At 43.0% G+C, this 24,610-nt stretch overlaps 1 protein-coding gene across 2 annotated transcripts in view; it reads right to left on the reverse strand.

Annotated features, from left to right (window-relative positions):
* TMC5 (transmembrane channel like 5) overlaps positions 1–23,802 on the reverse strand; it is a 49,631-nt gene extending 25,829 nt beyond the window's left edge. Inside the window, exons 1-8 of one of the 2 annotated variants that reach the window (XM_042922304.1) lie at positions 22,824–23,802; positions 20,419–20,588; positions 15,682–15,771; positions 10,383–10,482; positions 7,437–7,524; positions 6,717–6,965; positions 2,881–3,032; positions 1,016–1,160 (exon numbers count right to left, since the gene is read on the reverse strand). In XM_042922304.1, the coding sequence (XP_042778238.1) occupies positions 1,016–1,160; positions 2,881–3,032; positions 6,717–6,965; positions 7,437–7,524; positions 10,383–10,482; positions 15,682–15,771; positions 20,419–20,588; positions 22,824–23,722 (1,893 nt within the window). In that variant the 5' untranslated portion in view covers positions 23,723–23,802. Of the gene's footprint in view, positions 1–1,015; positions 1,161–2,880; positions 3,033–6,716; positions 6,966–7,436; positions 7,525–10,382; positions 10,483–12,645; positions 13,172–15,681; positions 15,772–20,418; positions 20,589–22,823 lie in introns of those variants that run through there. The other variant, XM_042922305.1, reaches the window with a different exon arrangement.
* Positions 23,803–24,610: the final 808 nt, after the last annotated feature.

Consider the following 24,610-nt stretch of genomic DNA (forward strand, 5'->3'; position numbering starts at 1 on the left):
TCCTATTATGTACCCCTCCACCCACGTCCCCTCTAGCAACATCCAGTTTGTCCTCTGTATTTAAGAGTCTGGGGTTGGGGGGCGCCTGGGTGGCTCAGTCAGTTAAGCGGCCGACTTCGGCTCAGGTCACGATCTAGCAGTCCGTGAGTTCGAGCCCCGCGTCAGGCTCTGGGCTGACAGCTCAGAGCCTGGAGACTGTTTCAGATTCTGTGTCTCCCTGTCTCTGACCCTCCTCCGTTCATGCTCTGTCTCTCTCTGTCTCAAAAATAAATAAACGTTAAAAAAAAAAAAAATTAAAAAAAAAAAAGAGTCTGGGGTTGGGTATATTTGTTTCTGGTTTTTTTTTCTCTCTCTCTCTCTTCTTTCTTTTTAGTAAGTTTTTTCCTATAGACCAGGGTTTCTCACCCTTGGCATTATTAACATTTTCAGCCAGTAATTCTGTATTGTGACAACTCTCCTGTGCACAGCAGAATGTTTAGCAACATCCAGTAGCACCCTCCCCCTAACTGTGACAATCGAAAAAGTCTAGATATGGGGTGCCTGGGTGGCTCCGTCAGTTAGGCGTCTGACTTCAGCTGAGGTCATGACCTTGTAGTTTGTGGGTTCAAGCCTCACATCAAGCTCTGTGCTGACAGCTCAGAGCCTGGAGCCTGCTGCAGATTCCGTGTCTCCCTCTCTGCCTCTCCCCCGCTCATAGTCTGTGCGTCTCTCTCTCAAAAATAAATAAACATTAAAAAAAATAAAAAGTCTCTAGACTCAGCTGGTTAAGCATCCAACTTCAGCTCAGGTCATGATCACATGGTTCATGGGTTCAAGTCCCGCATCAGGCTGTCTGCTGTCTGTACACAGCCCATTTCAGATCCTCTGTCTCCCTCTCTCTGTCTTTCCCCAGCTCGCATGTATGCTCTCTCTTTCATAAATTACATTTTTTAATTAAAAAAAAAAAAGAAAAGTTACACACATAGTAAAGGAACTTAGCTGTGGGAAGGTGTTGTGTAAAGCAAGCCTGCCTTACCCTTATCTCCGTGCTAAGATTCTTCTGTTTCAACTTGACAGCTCTTTCATGAGTGATGGTGAAGTCCCAGCAGAAAATAAGTTTAGTGATGCCTCTGGAGTAGATGTGAGGGTTAATAAAGTTGTTCCGGAAATTCCTGGCCATGCTAGGGAAGGCAGAAACCAAAATACTCAAGCGTTATTGAAACAGGCATTGGGGAGTGCAGGAATTAAACAAAGGGGAGTCCTACCATTAACAGTGACAGGCACTGTGGAACAGTCAACCTCAGGTTCTACTGGAACAGTGTGATCACAAACATAATGGTTAAGAGCACTGGCTTCAAGATCTCATAGGTCTGTCTTATAATCCTGGATTGCCAGCTGGGAGATCTTTGTTATTTTAACTGTAATGAGCCTCAGTTTCCACATCTATATAACGGGGATAATAATAGTACCCACCCACAGAGCTTATATGAGAGTTGTATTAGTTTCCTCTAGCTGCTGTACCAAACTGTCCCAAACTTACGTGGCTTAAAACAACACATGTCTACTTATTCTCTTACTGGAAGTCAGAAATCGGAAAATGTTTCTAAAATCAAGGTGTCAGCAGAGCTGTGTTCCTTCCTATCCTTTAGCAGGAAATGTGTTTCCCTGCCTCTTCCAGCTTCTAGAGGCTGCCTGCATTCCTTGGCTGATGGTCCCTCCTGTCTTCAAAGCCAGGAGAGCTGCAGCTTCCATTCTGTCTGACCTTGACCTTCCTGCCTCCCACTTACAAGGACCCTTATGATTAACTGGCCCATTTTAAGATCCTTAACTCAGTCTCATCTACAAAGTCCCTTTTGCCAGGTAAAGTAAGATATTCACGGGTTCTGGGGATTAGGACTTGGACATCTTTGGGAGGCGGGGGAATTGTTCAGCCAGCCACAAGAATCAATGTAGTGGTTATAACAGTAAGCACTTGATAAAGGCAGATGCTAATATCATGGAGACGTCAGCAGGACTCAGTGAAATCAGCCGAGGAAGCACTCAGCACTGAGCCTGGCATGTAAAAAGTGCTGAGTCAATACCTTTCCAAAATTTGCCACCACTAACAGTAGCTTTAAAAACTTTTCCTGGTTTGATAGGACAAAACGAAATCTCATTTTACTCTGAATTGTGTGCTGGCAGTGAGGTTGTTATAGGCTGAACTATACACCCTAAAAACTCCTATGCTGAGAGCCTAACCCCTAACCTTCAGAAAGCAACCGTATTTGCAGATAAGATCTTTATAGAGGCAATTACGTTAAAATGAGGTCATCAAGGCGGGCCCTCATCCAATATGACTGGTGTCTTTATAAGAAGAGAAGATTAGGACTCAGACATGCACTGAGAAAGACCCTGTTAGGTCACGGTGAGAAGGCAGGCATCTATAAGCCACAGGGAGGCCTCGGAAGAAACCAACCCTGCCAGGACCTTGATCTTACACTTCTAGCCTCCAGAACTTGAGAAGATATATTTCTGTTGTTTAAGCAACCCCGTCTGTGGTACGTTGTTATGGAAGACCGAGGAAAGGTCCTAGGAAGACCTAGGAAAACGAATACAAAGGTTGAACATCTGTACCTCCTCTTTGACAGTTGTCAAGGGACAATTGCCTATCCATGCCCTTCCTTCCATATAACTAGTGGGGTCACTGCATCCCTATTTTCAGACTGACCAATTTCCCTGAAAGCACACAAAAACCTCTCTTCTTTATCCAAACTTACAGTTTGTGTTACAAAACGGGAATGCTCAGACAGCAATAGAAAGTCAAAATTGGAGAGAAACTGTTTCCTGGGAAACTTTTGAGTCTCTTGAATTTTACCTAAATCCAAAATGAGCTGAGGATCGAGAAATGCAGATACTCCATACCTAAATAGCAAACTGAAAAAACAGACAATCAAACATGCTCCGGTTGTGAAGATGTAGGCCAGCTGCATGTTGTAGGGTGCCCCACTGCTCCCGTGTTGGACCGTAGAGTTGGTGTAAAAGCCATAGTACATCACCGTGTCCTGAAAATAACCCTGAAAGAGGCAAGAAGCCAGAGGTCAGGTGGGTCTCTTGAGAAAACAATGACAATGGTCAGCACCCTTCACCTTTTCCATCTGCAAGAAACTTGCATCAGTCAGTTTCGACATTTTGTTGGCAGGGCACCCAAGGTCACTGAGAACATAGATGTTTGGGGGCACCTGGGTAGCTCAGTCAGTTAAGAGTCTGACTTCGGCTCCGGTCATGATCTCACAGCTCATGGGTTCGAGCCCAGCATCGGGCTCTGTGCTGACAGCTCAGAGCCTGGAGCCTGTTTCGGATTCTGTGTCTCCCTCTCTCTCTGCCCCTCCCCCACTCACGCTCTGTCTCCCTCTGTCTCCCTCTGTCTCAAAAATAAATAAACATTTAAAAAAAAAATAGTCGTTTTATCACTAGGCTCTTTGTTTTTTTGTTTTTGTTTTTGTTTTTTTATTTATTTTTGTGACAGAGAGAGACAGAGCATGAACGGGGGAGGGTCACAGAGAGAGGGAGACACAGAATCTGAAACAGGCTCCAGACTCTGAGCTGTCAGCACAGAGCCCGACGCGGGGCTCGAACTCACGGATTGTGAGATCATGACCTGAGCCGAAGTCGGACACTCAACCGACCAAGCCACCCAGGCGCCCCTATCACTAGGCTCTTTGAGTTGGGAAAGGACTCTCAAACCCTCCTTACAGTGGAGGGACCCAGCTGTCACCACCTGAACCCAGTGACCAAGCAAAGCATGACTAAAACCAGGACAGCCAACCATGATGGGCCTCTGTCATCTTAACATGACCATGTTAAGTATTATAGTCAAACATGTTTGATATGAAACAAATCAAGCTGTTAGGTCTAAATTGCAATTTACAGGAAACACGGGCCAGAGGAACAAGTCAGAGAGACTATAAGGAAACAATTGATTCCACAAGGTAGGATGTTGGAGTTTGTATAACAACTGGCCTAGTTTCTGCAACAAGCCAATGTCAAGAAAAGAGAGGGCTGTGTCTGGAGAGATCATTCTTTTTTTCTTATTTTTTATTAAAAAAAAATTTTTTTTAATGTTTTTATTTATTTTTGAGACAGAGAGAGACAGAGCATGAGCAGGGGAGGGGCAGAGACAGAGGGAGACACAGAACCTGAAGCAGGCTCCAGGCTCCGAGCTGTCAGCACAGAGCCTGATGCGGGGCTCAAACTCATGGACTGTAAGATCATGACCTGAGCTGAAGTTGGCTGCTTAACTGATTGAGCCACCCAGGCGCCCCTGGAGAGATCATTCTAGATTAATTGCGAATTCAGAGAAAAAGTAACTGAATGCAAACTGGGGCTTTAATTGGATCCTGGTCTGAACAAACAAGCTATGAAAGACATTTTGGGGACCACTGGGAAGATTTGAATATAGTCTGGATTTTGAATGATATTTTTAATTTTGCTAGGTGTGATAACTGCAGAAAGTGTCCTTATTTCGCAAAGATGCATGTTGAAGAAATTTGGAGTAAAATGTCCTAATGTCTGTAATTTACTGTGAAATGCTTACAAAAAATAGTAAGATAAAACAATGTGGTTAAACTTTAACAATTTAGAAACCTGCATAGTAGGCATATGAGTGTTCATTTACTACTCTTTATTTCCTGTATGTTTGAATTTTTTCATAATAAAATGTTAAATATATACAAATATAAAAATATAGATCAGGGTGCCTGGGGGGCTCAGTTAAGCATCCAACTCTTGATCTCAGCTCAGGTCATGATCTCACGGTTCATGGGTTCGAGCCCTGCATCCAGCTCTGTGTTGACAGCATGGAGCCTTGCTTGGGATTCTCTCTCTCTCTGCCCCTCACCTGTTTGTACTTCATCTCAAAATAAGTAAATAATCTTTAAAAAATAAAGCCCTAGGGGCACCTGGATGGCTCAGTCGGTTAAGCGTCCGATTTCGGCTCAGGTCATGATCTTGCAGTTTTTGAGTTCGAGCCCCGCATCAGGTTTTGTGCTGACAGCTCAGAGCCTGGAGCCTGCTTCAGATTCTGTGTCTAGCTCTCTCTCTGCCCCTCCCCTGCTCATGCTCTGTGTCTCTCTGTCTCTCAATTATAAGTAAATGTTAAAAAAATTTTTTTTAAATAAAAATAAAAACAAAGCCCTAAAAAATAAGTTAATTAAATTAAAAATATACATCACAACAAGGAGAATGAAAGTAAATGAGGAAGAAATTTACATAATAATAATTCTCACTTAATGCACTTAACACAAGGGAGAATTTTTAACAGAAAAAGAAATTTAAAAAGATAAATGGGAGAACTTGATTTTGAACATTCTACTTCAAGAGTTGGCAAATTTTTTCTGTGAAGAGCTAGATAATAAATATCTGGCTTGGTAGCTATAGCAACAACTCCACTCGGCCACCGTAGCAGGAAGGCATCACAGACACCTAAACAAATGGATGTGACCAAGTTCCAGAAGGAGTTTATTTATGGACACAAATTTGAATTTCACGTATAATTTTCATGTTTCACAAAATGTCATCCCTGTTTTGATTTTTTTTCAACCATTTAAAAATGTAGAAACCAATCTTAGTTCATTGGCTGTACAACACTAGGCGGCAGGCCAGATTTGGCCCCAGCTATAGTTTGTCAGTCCCTGGTCTACAGAATGCTAGTGGCAGAAATCTCTTCTAGAAGGTAAACTCACAAGGCAGGGGCTATAAGTGTCAATAGGGAGATGGGTAAACAAATTATAGCTGCTGTTAAAAAGAATACTATGGACTGGGACGCCTGGGTGGCTCAGTCGGTTAAGTGTCTGACTTTCACTCAGGTCATGATCTCACAATTAGTGAGTTCGAGCCCTGACTCCAACTCTGCGCTGACAGCTCAGAGCCTGGAGCCTGCTCCGGATTCTGTGTTTCGCTCTCTTCTACCCCTCCCCCACTCATGCTCTCTCTTTCAAAAACAAATAAATATTGAAAAAAAAAAAAAAAAGAGTACTGTGGATCTATATAGATGCTCAAGATACATAGTAAAACAAAAAAATGTTGCAAAAACCTGTAGTATCCTGTTTTCTTTAGGAAAGAAGAAGGAAGAAAAACAGTGGACAAAGATAGGCTCTAAGCTAGGCCATTAGACAAGGGAAGAAGACTAATGTGGACCTTCACCTAATTTTCTCTCTTTTACAGTAGCAACTTTCCCCCCCTCTGTCTCTGCCCCTCCCCTGCTCTCTCTGTCTCTCAAAAATAAATAAACATTTTTCAAAAAATTTACAGTAGGAACTTTAAAAGGAGCATTGTATTTTGTACAAAGAAAAAGAAAAAAGAAAAAAAAGGTAGCTCTACAAACACCAATATGACATATCCACCACAAAGCAGATGAAAGAAAGTGAGTCATAGGTGGTATATGTGAATGATTCATCTTTTGTTAAAAAACAAAAGAAAGTGGAAACAGAAGAAAGGGATGTATATGTACACATATACATGTGTCCGTGTGTGCACAGAAAAGGAGACAGTGAACAACACAAACTATTAATATGATTACCTCTAGAGACAGAAAGTCTCCTGTGTTGTGTATATGTTACTTTTAGGGAAAAAAAGAAACACATTTCAAAGTCCCACTTTCCCTATCAGTTGACTCCCAGGCAAAACGAGGGGTCTGGAAGGTACATCTGGGGGTTTCTGAGGTGGTGGATTTCCAGGTGGGGGGAAATGGGAGAACTTACCGCCCCGGTGAAAAATTCCAATCCGGTGAATTGGAGGGTGTTCTTTTCAGGCACAGTAAACTGAGGGATGATGATGAAGCTGAAGGTCACGATGAACGAGAAAATGTTGAACTTCAAAAGCCACCTCAGAAAGTTAAAATAAGAGAGGACGCTCGTTCCAAACTTGCCTCCAATGACCTTGAACGTCTTCTGCCATAGGCTGATGTAACTGAGCAGTTCTGACAGGCTGTTCTTAGATCTACGGTAAGCCTGGGGTAGGGGCACAAAGCATGTGGTAGACAGTCACTCAACAAACACCTATGAGCAGGTCCCATCCTAGCAAAAACGGCCACTATTTTCAGAGTGTTATAACGTGCCAGGCATGCGCTCAGCGTGTTTGCAAACGTTATCTCATTTAATCTGACAGGCCACTCTTCCAGGTGAGTGCTATTATTCTCCTATTATTATTCTCCTATATTATTCTCCTATATCCCAGGTTTGCTGTTGAAGGTGACGTTCACAATAGCTATGCTGTCCAAATAACTCAGCAACCTCTTATACACCTTGGCATGCCCACCTGGTTTCTCTGCACCTAGACCAACCCAATTTCTATGGCTTTCAATGAAACAGCCCTGAATTTTGGTTCCTCTTCCCCTTGGGTACCTTTCGTCCCACTCTGCAAGGGGTACCTTTTTACCCCTTATCATGCCCATTTTGTTGACTGCAATAAAGGCCTCTTACCTGTGAAATGGAGTTCAGACACTGAGCACAGCAGTTGAGCTCAAGGATACGGTGGGATTGCTTACTTTTCTCTTTGTCAACCATTTTCCTGTGGGGAATGCCAGAAGAAAGGGAGAGATACCAATGCCGTAATTGTTGCATTCCCCAAATATTTACTGAGTGTCTATGGTGTACTAGGCACAACCCAGGTAGTGAGACAAAGAGAATGATTTCCCTGCCTCATGGAGAAGATATCCTAGTTGGAAGGGAAAGACAATAAAGAAACGGTGATTTATACTATGGAAAGAAAAAGGGAAATAGAACAGGATAAGGCGATGGGAAATACTGGGATGGGGACTGTGTTATAATTTGAAATAGCATGATATTTGAGCAAAATCTTGAAGGAGGGCAGGGGTTAGTTGTATGGATAAGGGACTGCTCCGTGGCAGAGGGAAGAGCCAACATGAGACCCCCAAGGAGGCCAGGATGGCTGGAATGGAAAGAGCAGGGGGAAGGGCAGAGGGTATGAGTGATAACTGTTGCAGGGGGAGGCGGAAGGGTCCTATAAGTCATCACCCTTGAGTGGTTCTCAACCTAGGGAGATTTTGCCCCCCAAGGAACAATTTGGCAAAGTCTGGAGACATTTTTGATTGTCAAAAACCTAGGGGAGAGAGGTTTGCTACTGACCTCTAGTGGGTAGAGACCAGAGATGTGCTAAACCCCCTACAATAAACTGGACAGTCCCCCACAACAGAGAATGATCCATCCTCCAATATCAGGCATACTGGGGTTGAAAAATCCTGCTGTAAAGTCTTTGGGGCCCTCACAAGACCCTTATTCCATGACAGAGGCAGGCATGCAGAGTTTGAAATGGAAGACTGTAGGGGCGCCTGGGTGGCTCAGTCAGTTAAGAATCTGACTTCGGCTCAGGTCAAGACCTCAAGGTTGGTGAGTTCAAGCCCCGTGCTAGGCTCTCTGCTGTCAGTGCAGAGCCTCCATTGGATCCTCGGTCTCCCTCTCTCTCTGCCCCTCCCCTGCTTGTGTGTGCACACATGCACACTCTCTCTCTCAAAAATAAAATAAAAACATTAGAAATGGAGGAGTGTTTTTAAAAGATCCAGCCACAGTTGGCATCTTTACCTTTCCATGAATTCATCGCAGCTACTTTGCTCTGGTCCTTTCCTGGTTTTCTTTATCCACCCAAATGCCCATCCCCACATCATCATCTCCACAGCCTGGTCCACATGGCCTCCTGCTTTGCCCAGGCAGCCTGTATCACTCCAGCTAGTCCTGTCACTGGATTCTCCTCTACCTTGACTTGGCCTGATTTCCTCTTTCTCATGTGTACATTTCTTGTTGACAAATTCATCTCCGCTGTCAGACTTTGCAAGTTATCTTTGCAACCCCAGAACAAATGCATTATTGATTTATTTATAGCAATTGTTGCATCCACTCTCCTAGTTTCTGCCAAGATGACAAGTTGCAAAAGAAAAAGGCCGTGGGGCACCTGGGTGGCTCAGTCGGTTAAGCATGCGACATCAGCTCAGGTCACAAACGTGAGTTTGAGCCCCACATTGGGCTCTGTGCTGACTGCGCAGAGCCTGCTTCCGATCCTCTGTCTCCCTCTCTCTCTCTCTCTGCCCCTCTCCGGCTCACATACTCTTTCTCTCTCTCAAAAATAAACATAAAAAAAAAGAAAAAGGCTGAAGAACAGTAAATGTGAAGTAGTCTGAAGCCTAAAACAGCCCTCACTCTTTCACTCTTGTTTTTTTTTTTAATTCTTAGCCTTAGGAAGCTTTTGAGGTCTCCTCCTCCTCCTCCTCCTTCTTTTTGTAAACTTTGAATTTTAGAGTAATTCAAGATTTGTAGAAAAGTTGAAAAAACTACAGAAAATTCCTATACGCTACTCACCATTTTCTCCTATTAACATCTTACATTTCCGTCATAGTTTGTCAAAATTAGAAACCAATGTTAGCATACTACAATTACCTAAACTTCACACGATTCTGATTTCACTCATTCTTCCATGAATGCTGTGTTCTATTCCAGGATCCCATGCCACATTGCATTTAGTTGTCATGTCTCTTTAGGATCCTCTAGTCTGCTTGATTTGGCTCAGGTCATGATCCCAGGATCGTGGGATCAAACCCCAAGTCAGGCTCCATGCTGAGCGTGGAGCCTGCTGAAGATTCTCTCTCTCTCCTTCTACCCCTCCCCCACTCATGCTCACTCTCTCTAAAATAAAAAAATAAAAAAATGTTTTAAATTAAAAAAAAGAATCCTCTAGTCTCTGACAATTTTTCAGACTTTTTTTTTTAAGTTTACTTATTTACTTTGAGAGACAAAGAGAGATGGGGAAGGGCAGAGAGAGAGAATTCCAAGCAGACTTCACACAGTGTGGAGCCCGATGCAGGGGCTCAGACTCATGAACCATGAGATCATGACCTGAGTCGAAATCTAGAGTCAGATGCTTAATTGACTGAGCCACCGGGGTGCCCCAGACTTCCCTTATTTTTAATGACCTTGACAATTTTGAGGCGTACTGGTCAGGTATTTTGCAGAATGTCCCTCTATTAGGGGTTGCCTGATTTTTTCCTCTGGTGACACTGGGGTTACAGTCTTTAGGAGAGAATACCACAGAGGGAATGTGCTCTTCTGACCACATATCTCTGGCAATGCTAACCTTGATCGCCTGGCTGAAGGGGAGTGTAAACTAGACCTCATCACTGGAACGTTTCTCTTCCTTGCTTTTCATACTCCACCTTTTCAAAGCACATCACTAAGCATAGCCTGCTCTCCTGCTGAGAGGACAGAGGAGTATCTATACAGATTATTTGGAATTCTTCTGTAGCAAGACTGTCCTTTCTCTTGAATTTATTTCTTATCTTATCTTTCTGAGATGGGGCAAAAGTAGAAGACTGAGGTTCACATGAAATCTGGGAAAGAAGAAAAGCTTTGGGTCCATACTTAAGGTTCCTTTTCTCTTCCATGGTTCTTGGCTGATTCCTGATGGCTTTAATTCTGTCTCTAGAGGTCATTGGTATCAAAGATGCGATTAACTTTTGTCCTGTGGAGGAAAATAAATGGAGTTTCAGTCTGTTTCTTTCACAGAATACCAGCATTTCAAAAGATAGCACTGAACTTAGAGCATGTTGTTATAAGGGCATAAGGAAAGAATATATGGACTCAATGATCTCAAAAGCCAGAAATGAAAACAAAATGGCAACATGGCGTATTTCTCAAAGTCAAAGCAAATGATAATGTTTGCATGCAACATTTGATATTTTCCTTTTTTTCAATGACAAATATCCAGTGAAGCCAACAAGCCCCTACACATCTGGCCAGGCTCACTGTCCTCCCTCACTTGATTGCCTGCACCATTTTCTCTTGACCCCTGTACTCTAGGCCCAGGCATCTTATTTACATTAAAAAAATTTTTTTTAATGTTTTTTCATTTTTGAGAGAGAGAGAGCACAAGAGCAGGGAGAGGGGCAGAGAGAGAGAGAGAGAGAGAGAGGGAGGGAGACACAGAATGTGAAGCAGGCTCCAGGCTCCGAGCTGTCAGCACAGAGCCCGATGCGGGGCCCAGGCTCATGGACCTCAAGATCATGACCTGAGCCAGAGTCAGACACTTAATGGACTGAGCATTATCTTCTTTACATTTCTTGACTGTTGTCATATATGCTCTCTTGCCCCCTTGGAACGAGTCCCCCATCTTCTCAGTATCAACAGATACTGCTGGCCATCTACCCAAGTTATCTCTCCTTTTTAAAAGAATACTGATTTTGTTTGGGAATCTACCCCCTCTGTCCCAAGGCCCTGAGCTTCTGCAGGGTGGGACCCATCTTCAGGCACAGGGCGTGAGTCCCATGAGTCCACACTGATTGTTGCAGGTGACTGATTTAGGCATGAGCATGTAACAAGATGTTGGCCAATGTTCTGCGATGCATGGTCTGCTGAGGAGTTTCTTGGAAAAGGCTTCTTCCTTCTCAAAAAAGAAAAAACAAAAACAAGAAAAAGACAGATTCTTCTTCCTCTGGATGTTGTCGTGGCCACATGTGAAGCCTGGAACTGCTGTCACCATCTTGTAACAATGAGGAAGCCAGTTGGGGGACTACCACTGGGGTAACAACAGAATGGTATGGCTCCCTGGTTGAGTTATAGAGCTGGAACTCCACAATTGACCTAGTTGGGGTGAAAAGGAAATCCCCAAAAGAGGGCCACCAACTCACTCTGCTGAAGACAAGGAATTTGTGTCTCTCCTGAGAGGGACGGGGGGCTAGACAGAGAGGAAGAAAGGACTAGGAGGAGGAGGAAAGAACACAGTGATGTGGGGAGACAGCAGCATGAGAGGAGACACCCCAATCTTCAATAAAGGGGCTAAACCCACAAAATGCTTTAGTGAGAATGGATTTTTTCCCCTCTTAGAAATCACTGACAATGCCTGGACTTCATGACTGGAGCATTATGAGATGAAACAGACACAAGCAGCTGAGAAACCACTATTTGGCCTCAGGAGCAGAAAGGCAGGGAGGCAGTATCAGCTAAGACCTGGTGTCATGGCAGACTTGGCAATAAGGGCCATCCTATGTTGCCAAATCCAGGGTGGGGAGAAAATGGACTAAAGCAGGACAGCAGTTAAGGCATCAGGCCAGACAGACCTGTATTTGGGCCCTGGTTCTGCCAGGTCATTTAATTGCTCATCAAGCAAATGGAAGCGACAAATGTGCCAGCCTCAAAGTGTGGGGAATAAGTAAAACTAAATTCGATGGAAAAAAGAGGAAGTGCTTGGCAGACTGCCAGGCACAGAAGTGAGCTTGGGGGGCGGGGGAGGTGCCTGAGTGGCTCAGTCAGTTGAGCATCTGACTTCAGCTTATGCCATGGTCTTGCAGTTCTTGAGTTCGAGTCCCACATTGGGCTTGTTGCTGTCTGCACGAAGCCAGCTTCGGATCCTCTGTTCCCCTCTCTCTCCTTCTCCCCCACTTGTGCTCTCTCAAAAATAAGTAAACTTTAAAAAAATAAGAAGAAAGAAAATGAGCTTGGTCATGGTAAACTCCTTTTTAGGTGTTAGGTGCTCCCAAAGTGACCCCTTCCTGGGTCCATCTGTAGCGTGCTTAGATCATCCACCAAACTTCAACCTATTTCATGTCTTAAAAGTAAAAAACCTTGTGGACAGCTTGGAGGCCTTCCTCATGCCCTTCCTAACTCCTTTCCCCCAGTGTCTCACCACCTTGAATATTTTCATGTGAAGTGTCTATGCCCACACTTCCTGGGCTACGATGCAGGGTCTGAAGAAATGATTCATTCAAAGATGTGGAAAACCTCAACAACTGCTTGCTCTTTTTGTCATCTGGGTTGCCAAAACTCTGAGAGTCTGTCACATCGATGTCAGAAATGGATGAGACCATACTGAAGCTTGAGTTCACTGGTGTCTTTTCTGGAACAACCCGAGATGGAACATTCTCTGCCTCGACGATGATTTCATTCAGTTGGTCATCAGAAAGCATCTCTTGCCTCCTCCAAGGCTTGTTCTCCCCTGGAGTGGCCTTCCAAAGACCTCATAGAGCAGTCACACTGACATCGTCAGGAGCCACCAGGAAATATGATGACGATCACAGAGGGATGCCCCATTCACACTTTTTAAAAGACAAGGATGAGATTGCCAAAGCCAGTCCTACACAAATCATAACATAACTCCCTACATCTGTACAGAGGGGTCTCCTCATGCAGAGGTGTGTTTTCCTGTAGGACTTCTGTCTTGGTAGCTAGGTAAGAAATTGGAAACAGAATCCTTCATTAAAGACAATAGAGTTCTAGAAACAGAAGGCAGAGATTCTTCTAAGCGACTCATAATCAAAGGGCAAGATTTTCCTTTTTTAATTTGGTGCCCCTGGCCTAAAACTTGTATTTTATATGTATATAATTTTTCCTGCCTGTATACATCCAGACAGTTTTACAGTAATACAATTAATGGGGCACCTGGGTGGCTCAGTCATTTGAGTGTCTGACTCTTGATTTCTGATCAGGTTGTGGAATTGAGCCCTGTGTGGGGCTCTGTGCTGAGCATGGAGCCTGCTTGGGATTCTCTCTTTCTCTCTCTCTGCCCATCTCCCCTGCTCATGCATGCACTCTCTCTCAAAAAAAAATTTATATTAATATAATTATTATCTCCTGACTGCCTTGGGTCATGCCCTGCCATTTGTCTGCCTCCTCATATCCGCCCTCCATTTTTCCCATACCCCCAGAAGCCACCTTTCCTGTGTAGGCACTGTGCTCAGTTAAAATTCTCCTGGCTTCCTTTGTGGTTAAAGATAGACTTGTAACCCCATTCTGGCCAGTGAGACATAGAGCTCCAGGAATGCTTTTCAAAAGGTGACAGTCTGCCTAGTTTCACCTTTTACCTTTCACCATTTTTCCTTCTTCCTCACCAGAGGCCACCATTTTGAAAACAAGAGGACAAATGCTCACCTGAGAAGGATGGTGGAGAAAGAAGGTATAGAAAGAGCTCAGTCCTTGAGAGCATCCTGACAGAGCTGCCACACAAACTGTGAACCCCTTCCCTCCACACTTCTTGTTACATGAAAAAAAAAATTGCTAAGCCATCCTATGTCAGAACAAGGCACTTGAACACGATTTCTATCCAATAGACCTGATTTGGAAATCACCTCGGCCAAGTTGTTTATTTAATAGTTGGGGAAACTGAGGTGCACAGAAATGAGTTGACCCCCCACCCTGACTGCCGTCTTCATCACACTTTCATTAAATGACAGAATTGGACCGGAACTCTATTCCTCCTCCCCACCAATGATAATTAACAGTAAGAATACCTGCCATTACTGCAGGCCCAGTACTTAAAATAGAGTATATAATTTAATTTTCATAATCACCCTATGCAGTATATACAACGATAAACCCCTTTTATAGCTAAGAAAACTGAAGCCCAAAGATGTAATTTGCCTAAGGTTACAAAACAAGCAAGTAGTAGAACTGAAGGTCAAACCCAGGTCCATCTAGACCCAAAGCAGGGCGTCTTAATCACTTAGCCCTGGCCCCTTCCTGTAACAAGATGCTGATGTATCATTTATTCATTTATAAATAAATGAACATTTGTGAGTACCTACCACATGCTGGGTGCTTCCTGGGTGCAAAGCATAACCCATCAAAGTAATGTTTTATCAGGAGGCTGTCCACCAACTAATTGTATGTGGTTTGAGAATCCAAACCAATGCAAAGCAAAATGATGAAGAAAACCAGATTCATCTTTGGGTCCTCTATTTCTTTAATTCTCTTTGCCTTCTGAGACTCTTCTTTTACCAGAGGCCCCAACCTCAGGCTGGCTAGAAAGAGCAGGCCAGTGAAGTTAGAAGCTATTCCTTTTCCCCAGTAGTTAAAGTCATTTTCTGCTCTAGTGGGAACCAAATGGAGAGTGTGATTGTCTATACCTCCATGGTTTTCCTCCCAAGTAGCCATACTTAATCCTCAAAGATATACCCCTCCTTGAGAAGGCTCCTAAAGAATGACGCTAAATGCTGCCATATAGGATAGGGTGCCAGAAGGTGAGACATGGTTTTAGGTCATGAGGTCCCTGAATTCACATTATTGTACAGAGGATCCCATCAGTCTGTTTACTCCTTGTTGTTCATAGATTTGCCTCGTAGCATTCCCTGGCATCTCTCCTCTTTTGTTTCCTTTTAGTTTCTCAGTCTCTGCCTCTGATCAGGCCTTCATCACTGCACACAGTGATCCTTACAGAGCTTCCTAACTGATTTCATAGCATTCTGTCTTTCCCCAGTCCTACTGCTCCTACACTCTAGCATCATATATAATTATATGATTATTCAGAAAAATTTTGATCAATGCAGACTCAGAGGCCCTGTTCCTGTAACTCATTCACCAATTAACTCGACAAATAGCTCTGAGCGTTTACTATACACCAAGCTCTATACTAGGTCCTGGAAGGTAATTCTACCTTCAATTCTTTGTTTCTTCCCTGTCCTTCCCACCACACAAGCCGGTACATACACTTTGGGCCCATGTGAGTTGGGTTTCTGTCACATGAAACCAGACGAGTCCTGATGAAGGTACCTTGATATCCAGGAGAGAAAAAAGTCTGCATATCTAAAAGGAAACCCTGTTATAGTAAATTAAGCAAATACTGCATCAGTTGCCACACCAGCAGCCAAAAGGAAATGGCAATGTCTGTAGTGCCTTGAACACACTCTTCTCTAAGGTTGATTTTTTTGGTTACTATTCACTTAAGCCTTACCTTGGGGTGACTTGTGCCAGTCACATCCAGACAATGGTGGGTTTCCATAAACTGGGCGGGGGTTACTTTCACCCACAGAAGCAGGGTTCACTGGAATGAAGGGGCAGGAGACATCACCAATTAATCCCACCACACTAGATATTACTGAGTAGGATGGTCAGTAAGACCTCAACCTTGACCTCGAGATCCTGACAGACTAATGATTGAGTGCTTGGGTGGAAAATAGGACATAAATATGGAAGCGATGCTGTTAAGTACAAACAGCTTCGATCAGTGGTTCTCATTTAAGTACAAGCCATGGTTAAAAATACTTGTTACAATGGAATATTATTCAGCCATAAAAATGAATGAAATCTTGTTATTTGCAACAACATAGATGGATCTAGAGGGTATAAAGCTAAGTGAAATAAGTCAGGCAGAGAAAGACAAATACTGTATGATTCTACTCATATGCAGAATGAATTTAAGAAAGAAACAAACAAGTAAAGGAAAATAAGAGAGGGAGAGAGACAAATGAAAAAAGAGACTCTTAACTTTACAGAACAAACTGATGGTTACCAGGAGCGGGGGGGCAGGGGGCAGGTGAAACAGGTGATGGGGATTAAGAGTACAACTATCACAATGAGCACTGAGTCATGTATAGAATTGCTGAATCACTGTATTATACACCTGAAACTAATAATAACACTATATGTTAACTATAGTGAAATTAAAATTTTAAACTTGATAAAACTTAAAAATTATTACGCTAAGATCCAAGACATACCTACACATATATGACCGAAAAATAAGTTTCACTAAACAATACTTTGTTGGACTACATAAAAGGCTCTCCAGTACATTCTCATTCCAGTCCATTCTTTTTCATTTCATTTTTCAGGATTAACTTCACAACTTGTTAATGGGTTACAACTCAAGAGTTTGAAAAGTACTTGTCTAGGGGGTTGGGACAAATGGACAGAGCAGAGGGTGTTTAGGGCACTGAAATTATTCTATATGATACTGTAATGGTGACATGTGTCATTATACATTTGTCCAAACTCATAATTTACAGTGCCAAGAGTGAACTCTGATATAAACTGTGGACTCGAGGAGATAATGATGTGTCATAGGTTCATCAGTTTTAAGACATGTACCACTCTGGTGGCAGATGTTGATAATGGGTGAAGTCTATGCACGTCAGGGAAAGCAGTTGTATGGGAAATCTCTGTACCTTACCCTCAATCTTACTGTGAACCTAAAACTGCTCTAAGAAAAATTAAGACACAAAAATGAAATAAACAAACTTGTCCAGATAATCACAGAAGTTCTTTCTATTTCTAGCATTTTATGAAGAGGCATGAACAGATTTGAAATATGACATGATTTTCTTTTTATTTTTTTTTTAATTTTTATTTACTTATTTTGAGAGAGACACTGAGCAGGAGGAGGGGCAGAGAGAGAGGAAGAGAGAGAGAATCCAAGCAGGCTCTGTGCTGTCAGCACAGAGCCCCATGCGGGGCTCGAACCCACAAATCATGAGACCGTGACCTGAGACAAAATCAAGAGTTAGATGCTTAACCGACTGAGCCACCCAGGCATCCCTATGGCATGATTTTCTTAGGGACCAAGTCTACTCTCAGCATCTACACGACAGTGTCATATTTCAGGATACTTTTGTTCAACCCACAGTAAACATTACAAGATAAACTCAACAGAGAAAATGGAACACATTTTGATGTGAACAATGCACAAAATTACATTTCAGGAAGTTCTGAACTTCCTCCTGGGGATCAATGCCCAGCTTTGTTTCCAGTTGATGCCCTCAGGCATGTTACCTAACCTCTCTGAGCTTCAATATCATGGTCTTTAAAACAGGAATAATGATGGGCCCTTCACATAGCATTGTTGAGGGAATTGAATCAGTTAACATATGTAATGTGCTTAAAGTAACCCTGAGACATACCAAACTATACGTGTGTGTGTATGCATGTATATATATAGTAACTGTTGTAGTAGATCAACTGTTGTTCAGCAAATATTACACCACCACCACCCCTGGACAACACCATTGAAGTCGGGCTTGGTCATGTGAATTTTATCTATGGAACAGGGTAGAAATGAAGGTGTGCCAGTTCCAACTGAAAACCTTGGAGATGTTGTGTTGTCTTTGCTCACCACTTTGAGCACTTCCAGCTTGTGCCATGGGACAACAGTGCCCCCAGGTGGCTCCCTAGTCCAAGAAGGGCACTAGGTTGTAGATACAGAATCCATGACCTGGAGTCAAGCACAGCCTAGTTCAATCAAACTCGAAGCAAACCCGCAGATGTGTGAGCAAGAAATATTTGTTTCTTTATTGTACAACACTGTTTTTTTTTTTCAGGTGTTTGTTATGCAGCATTACTGTGGCAATAGCTAACTGATACATCCCTTACCATTACTGCTACTATTAATTCAGTTTGCACTGCTTAAGCACCTACTGTGACCAGGCAACGTGACACTAGGAAAATCACCTAGAGCCTTAAAGAATACATAGATGAAGATCCTGAGTCTATCAGGATGGCACAGTACAGGGCAGGTGATTGCCAAGGGCTACAATCTTGGTCCTACAAAGGAGTTCAGAAAAAGAAGTCACACTTGACTACTTTTAAAATTTTTTTTTAAACCTGAGTGGTCAGGAATCTTTTCACATTTGCCTCGATCCTAACCAGTAGTAATATAGGATAAGTAAGAGTCAGGTTTTGGATTAGAGAGACTGGCTCTTTCGATTTAGCAGCTGGGTGATCTTGCATTGAGCCTCTGAACCTGTTTTCCCTCTTCGCTCAGTTTTCCCATCTATAAACAGGGAGATCAGTAGTGGCTATGTGAAATTTGGTTGTTCAGATTTAAACAAGACAATGAAAGTAAAGTGCTTCGCAGAGTCTTCAGGACATAGAAAACATTCAAAATCTGCTTGTTGTTATTAACTCCACTTGCTTTGGGGTAGGGCTGTGTTTCTCAATCTTTTTCATGATTGGTCCCCTAAGACTCCCTAAGGAGTCTATTTGGACATCTCTTCCCCCATTGCCCTGCCCCATGAAATTTTAATACTACAGATATACTGTGTATCTGCTTATATATGTGTATCGGTGCTTTATACATAAAAAGAGGAAGACTTTTCTGGCCTTTCAAGAATAAATTTTACCCCCCTGGGATTTATATCGTCTTCCTCCACCCCATTGAGAACGCATGGCATTCTGCATGGCATAAAGGTTTGGAATAGCCCAAATGAATGTTTTCTATGCAAACGTGTAACAGTCCAAGTTTCTCACCAATGCATGACAATGCATCCCATCCCCTCCTCTCTGCCAGCTTCAAACTCTTCCCCATCCACCCTCTCAGGTGTAAGCAATTCTCCATCTGCGCCAACCAGCACTTGGGCCCCTTATTCTGTTCTTGGCTGAACACTCCTTCCCTTTTCAGGCCCCCATAGGCTCTAGATTTCTATAACATTGACTCTCGTGTAATGACCTTGCTTCCTTCACAAGACAGCAAGTCCCTATTCCTCCTGGAAGATAAGAAATTTAGAGTTTCCTTTGCTTCCCAGAGCTATACCTTTACACATAGCAGATTCTGAGGGTTTGCATAGTCTGCTTGCTAATTTTGTGTGTGTGTGTAGTCTTGACAGGATGGTGTCACCCACCCACTTATGCTTTAAGTAACTTGAGGACAGAGCTGCCTCTTCATCCCTTTGCCCCCCAGTAGGTTCTGAATACCCAAGTGATGACTGTCTGAATAGTTTAGGATGTGCTAAACTAAAGCTGGCCAGTGACAGCCACATAAACTAAATCTAGCCCACAAGTGATTTTGTTTGCCCAGTTCATTGCTTTAATTTTTTTTTTTTAATTTTTTGGAGCATGTAAAAATTGGCAGGTTTCACATAAAAATGCAGATTTCTTGGTGTGCTTGGGTAGCTCAGCTGGTTAAGCGTCTGACTCTTGGTGTTCATGTCATGATCTCATGATTCGTGAGATCAAGCCCCATGTTGGGCTCTGTGCTGACAGCATGGAGACTGCTTAGGACTCTTTCTCCATCTCTCTCTCTGCCCCTCCCCTGCTTGCACTATCTCTATCTCTCTCAAAATAAGTAAATAAACATTTTTTTTTAAAAAAACAGATTTCTTCCCTCTTTAGAAATATCTGAGGATTGGGGCGCCTGGGCAGCTCAGTCAGTTGAGTATGTGACTTCGGCTCAGGTCATGATCTCATGGTTCGGTAGTTTGAGGCCCGCATCGGGCTCTGTGCTGACAGCTCACAGCCTGGAGCCTGCTTCAGATGGTGCCTCCCTCTCTCTCAGCCACTCCTCCACTTGTGCTGTCTCTGTCTCTGTTTCTCAAAAACAAACATTAAAAATTTTTTAAAAAGAAACATCAATAACTAAAAAAAAAAAAAAAAAAGAAACATCTGAGGATTTAGCCATACTGAGCCTGCATTCCTGCATAACCCCAATGGGCCAAATCTGAACATCAGTCACCTCATGTAGGCACAGGGTGTACACACCCCCATTTTTCATAACCTCTAACCAGCCTGCTTTGACAAGTGATGATACTGCTGGTCTTCTCTAGACCCTTAGTGTCCAACCTTTGTATGGTGGGTGTTTGAAGGCAGGGGAGGGAGAAACCAATTCTTCTCTTCCTGGAACTCTTTAATGACTGCTCCCTTAAGTCCACTGATTTTATTTTCTTCTCAGGACATGATCTTCATCTCAACAAATGCTTACCACAGCCACTGCCAGGAGCCCCGGGCACAGAGTCATATGGATTTGCCGTCTCCATGGATTTCATTGCAATGCTTTCAGGGTAATCATCATTCTTTCTCCCAAGGATGCCCGAGGGGCTATCACCCCTACGACGAAATGAGGGCTGGATTGAAGATGTTCTACTGAATACCCTGAAATCCCAAAATGATGGATCAATATTCATCTAGTAGCATAGTAAGGATAGTCCTCCATTCATCATCCATCCACCCATTCATTCATTCCATAAATGCTTACTGAATGCCAACCATGTGTTAGGCATGGTCTAGGGAGTGAGAACACAAAGATAAAAACATGGGCTGTCTACCCTCAAGGAACTCTCAGTCTAATCTGGTAGAGCTTCTTAGATACAGCTAAGCAATTATAATACAAGTAGTAACTGGTGAGTACCAGAAGACAGGCCCAGGGAGTTCAGAGGAAAGAGAAAAGAACACTGGCTGGCAGTTCGGAGGGATATCTACGAGGAAAGAAACATCCCAGGTAGGACTAGAAGGATAAATTCATACATAAAGAATTAGAAGGAGGGAATTCCAAGGATGAAGAACAGCATAGATAAAAGTGGGAGACGATAAACAAAAGTGTTGAATATATACAGGGAACACTACAAAAATTCATTAATCTGGAACAATGTTCTCAATGTTATGCACATGCCACTTCCCAGGCCCCAGCCCAGACAATGACATCAGAAGGTCTGAAGGTTGGACCCAGGCATCTGTATTATTTTTAAAGTTCCCCAGGTAATAGGGTGATTCTAAGGTTCAGTCCAGGTCAAGAACCACTGTACTAGAGGTAGGGAGGGGTTAGGGGAGGTGGGGAGATGGGAGGAAGTCAGTCAGGCAGGTCTTTGGCTGGCACATTAGACCAGTGCATCCTCCTTCTTAAAAGTCTGCATAAGCAAAGCAATGTGGCCTTTCTCCCAAAGCTTATGGAGAACATGAAAGAGCAGAAACAAAGGAGTCAAAGTATCAGAGGTATATTTTGGAATGATGAATCAGGCAGTGGCGGGGATAAGACCAAGGAGGCCATTTTGGGTTTTGTTTTTTAAATGTTTTATTTATTTGTGAGTGAGACAGCATGAGCGGGGGAGGGGCAGAGAGAGGGGGACAGAGATCGGAAGCCGGCTCTGCGCTAACACCAGTGAGCTGGATGTGGGGCGCAAACTCACTTCACCAGCCGAGAGAGAGATCATGACCCGAGCTGAAGTCGGAAGCTCAACCGACTGAGCCTCCCAGGTGCTACCAAGAAGCCCCTTTTGATCTGGTTCTATTAATCGTCCTATTTACATCTTGAAGACATTGTGACCCTGCTGAGCACCCAAATCTTATATCCTTATTCTTCAAGATAAATACAAGCATTAGTTTTTGTTGTATTTATAAACATTACTAGTAGAACTAGTACATGCCAAATTAGACTCCTAAGGGTTAAATTTTCACAGGGTAAAAATTTTTAGAGTAAAAATAACCTGATTATACAATCACATCTTGTTGGCAACAGGAACTTAACCCAGAAAAAAAGTCAGATTTGGTAGAACTAAGTCATCCAAACTAACACTGTCAATGTCCAGAGCTGTACCTAATAAAATTTGTCAATGACCAAAAATTGCTAGAAGATTAAAACGATTTTTGACAAAATTTAAATCTACAGAACCTGAGCCAGGAAAAATGGGACTTAGTGTTTTAGAACGAGCTTAAAGAAATACCAACAATGGGGAGAAACTGTGATTGATAAAATCTGATGAAAACAACACCAATGCAGAAGATCAATATGCCAAATCTGCCATAAACATAAAAAATGATCAAACAATAATTTTAGAGTAAAATAAAAATGAAAGTAGAAAAAAAATCAGGAGTGGCCGAACCAACTTGAATTAAAAAAAAAACAACAACATACAATTGAGGAAGTAAATTGACTTTGTGGAGTTAGATCTTCAAAAGATTTTCTTGGTTAAAATGCATTCCTATGCATATAATTCTGGTTAAAATGTTTGGGTTTGTAACTATCGAGTTTTAACCCTAACTTTATTGGCAAAGTAGCAGAGTCAAAACAGTGAGAATCTAAATATCCTGTAGGGATTAGATGGGAAGAGGGAGAAGACTGGAGAGGGTGTTATCCAAGCAAAAGGTGATGAAAGATTATGTTCAGGTGAGGGGTTGAAACCTCAGGCTGAAAGTCCATGCGCTGGTGAAAGTCCACGGCCTTGGTGAAAGTTCATGGCCCTATCTACAGATAGGTATGAAAATTTCACCACAACTTCAGGTCACAGAAACCATCTTAATTGTCCCTAACCCAAACAATAGCAACCAGGTTCCATTAGCCTGATGGTCTAGCATGCAGCTCCAACCCCAATGGAGGGAGATGCTTGTACTTACTCTCTAGTCGTTTCTGAAGTCTCAGAAGAGCCATAATCATGACCATCCTCAGCAGCTGGGTAATCAGGCTTCCCCCAAAAGTTTGGAGAGTTCTGATAATCCTCAGTCCTGGGATAGTCTGGTTCCCCAAAAAAGTTTGGAGAATTAGGTTGATTCTCAGCACCCGGATAATCAGGCTCTCCTAGAGTGTCTATGTATGGATTGATTCTGGAACCAGCAAATTCTGGATTCCTTCTAGAGCCTGGATGGTTGGACATGGCTCTGGAGCCAGGGTAGTCAGAGTTTCCCTGAACTCCAGGGTAGTCTGGTTCTCCCAAAGAGTCCAGATAATCAGGATTTGTTCTGGAGCCTGCATAGTTTCTACTGCTTCTGGAACCTGCAAAATCAGAATTTTGTTGGGATTTAGAGTAGTCTGGCTCTCTGAATGAGACTGGATGGTATGGTTCATTCAAAGATCCAATGTAATCTGGCTCTGCCAGAAATTTGGGATAATCTGAACTTCTTCTGGAGCCTGCAGAGTATGGATTGTTCCTGGTGCCAGGGTAGCCTGGATTACTCTGAGATCCAGGATAATCTGGCTCTGCCAGAGACCCAGGATACTCTGAACTTCGTCTGGAACCAGTAGAGAATGGAGTGCTTCTGGTGCCAGGCTGATCTGGATTACTCCAAGATCTAGGATAATCTGGGTCTGCTAGAGACCTGGGATAGTCTGACGTTGTTCTGGAGTCTTCAGAGTATGGGTTGTTCCTGATGCCAGGGTAGTCTGAGTTGTTCAGAACACCTGGAGAATCTGGAGAATCCTGAGTTTTCAAATCCCCCCATGTCCAGTTCTGAGATCCTGAATATTCAGGGTAATCTGGATCTTCCTCATAGCCATAGTTCCTGTAGTAGGCAGACATGCTGGTAAAGCTTCTTTACCGTGGAATGTTAAAATGTTCCTGCATTTGTAGTTACTCAGGGATCTTTTTTTTTTTTTTTTTTACCTGAAAAACAAGCAAAAAAAAAAGAAGGTCAGATTTTTTTTTTCTTCCCTGTAGAGATTGCTGGTTATCTTCCATTATTATCTATTCTCCTTTCTTTCATGGTTGGGTACACAGCTGCCCAGAATCAGAACTATGTATCCCAGCCTCCTGTGCCCCAAGATGTGACCATGACAGTGGTCAGTGGGATGTGAACAGAAGCAATATATATAAGTCCCAGGGTTGTGCTGTTTAAGGCAAGGGGCACTCCTCCCTTTGTCAGTCTTCTTACCTCCCATAGGCTGGAAGGCGGAAATGATGGTGTGCCATCTTGGGCCATGTACACGAAGATGGCACCCACCCCAGGCATAGCAGCATGAAAGATGGAAGAAGCCTGGGTTGCTGATGACATCACAGATTAGTGCCAGCATATCAGCAAGGGCTTTTATATAAAAGAAATAAGCCTTTGTCTCCTGTAAACCACAGTTTTTGGGGGGTCTCTGACACATGTGGCCAAACTTCCATCCTAACCACTATATTCCCTTGGTTGTGGGGGGAGCAGAACAATAAACCAAAAGACTGGAAGAAACAAGGACCTTGTGAACATTTCGATTGCACTTGTGGTTGTAGGGTTTAAAGCATAAATTAGTATTAGTGCACAAGAGAAGAACACTTAATGGTAACTAGAGGACTTGGGTAGGAAGACAATTGCTACCATCCCTTCCAGTCTGAAACTGTGTTTTTGTGAGTTCTCTGAGTGCTAATCTATAGACAGGGTATACTTTCAAATCAGAAATAATGGGATTTTAATTTCTGAGTGTGCTGGAT

This window comes from Panthera leo, chromosome E3 (genome assembly GCF_018350215.1).
Source record: "Panthera leo isolate Ple1 chromosome E3, P.leo_Ple1_pat1.1, whole genome shotgun sequence".
NCBI classification, from domain to species: domain Eukaryota; kingdom Metazoa; phylum Chordata; class Mammalia; order Carnivora; family Felidae; genus Panthera; species Panthera leo.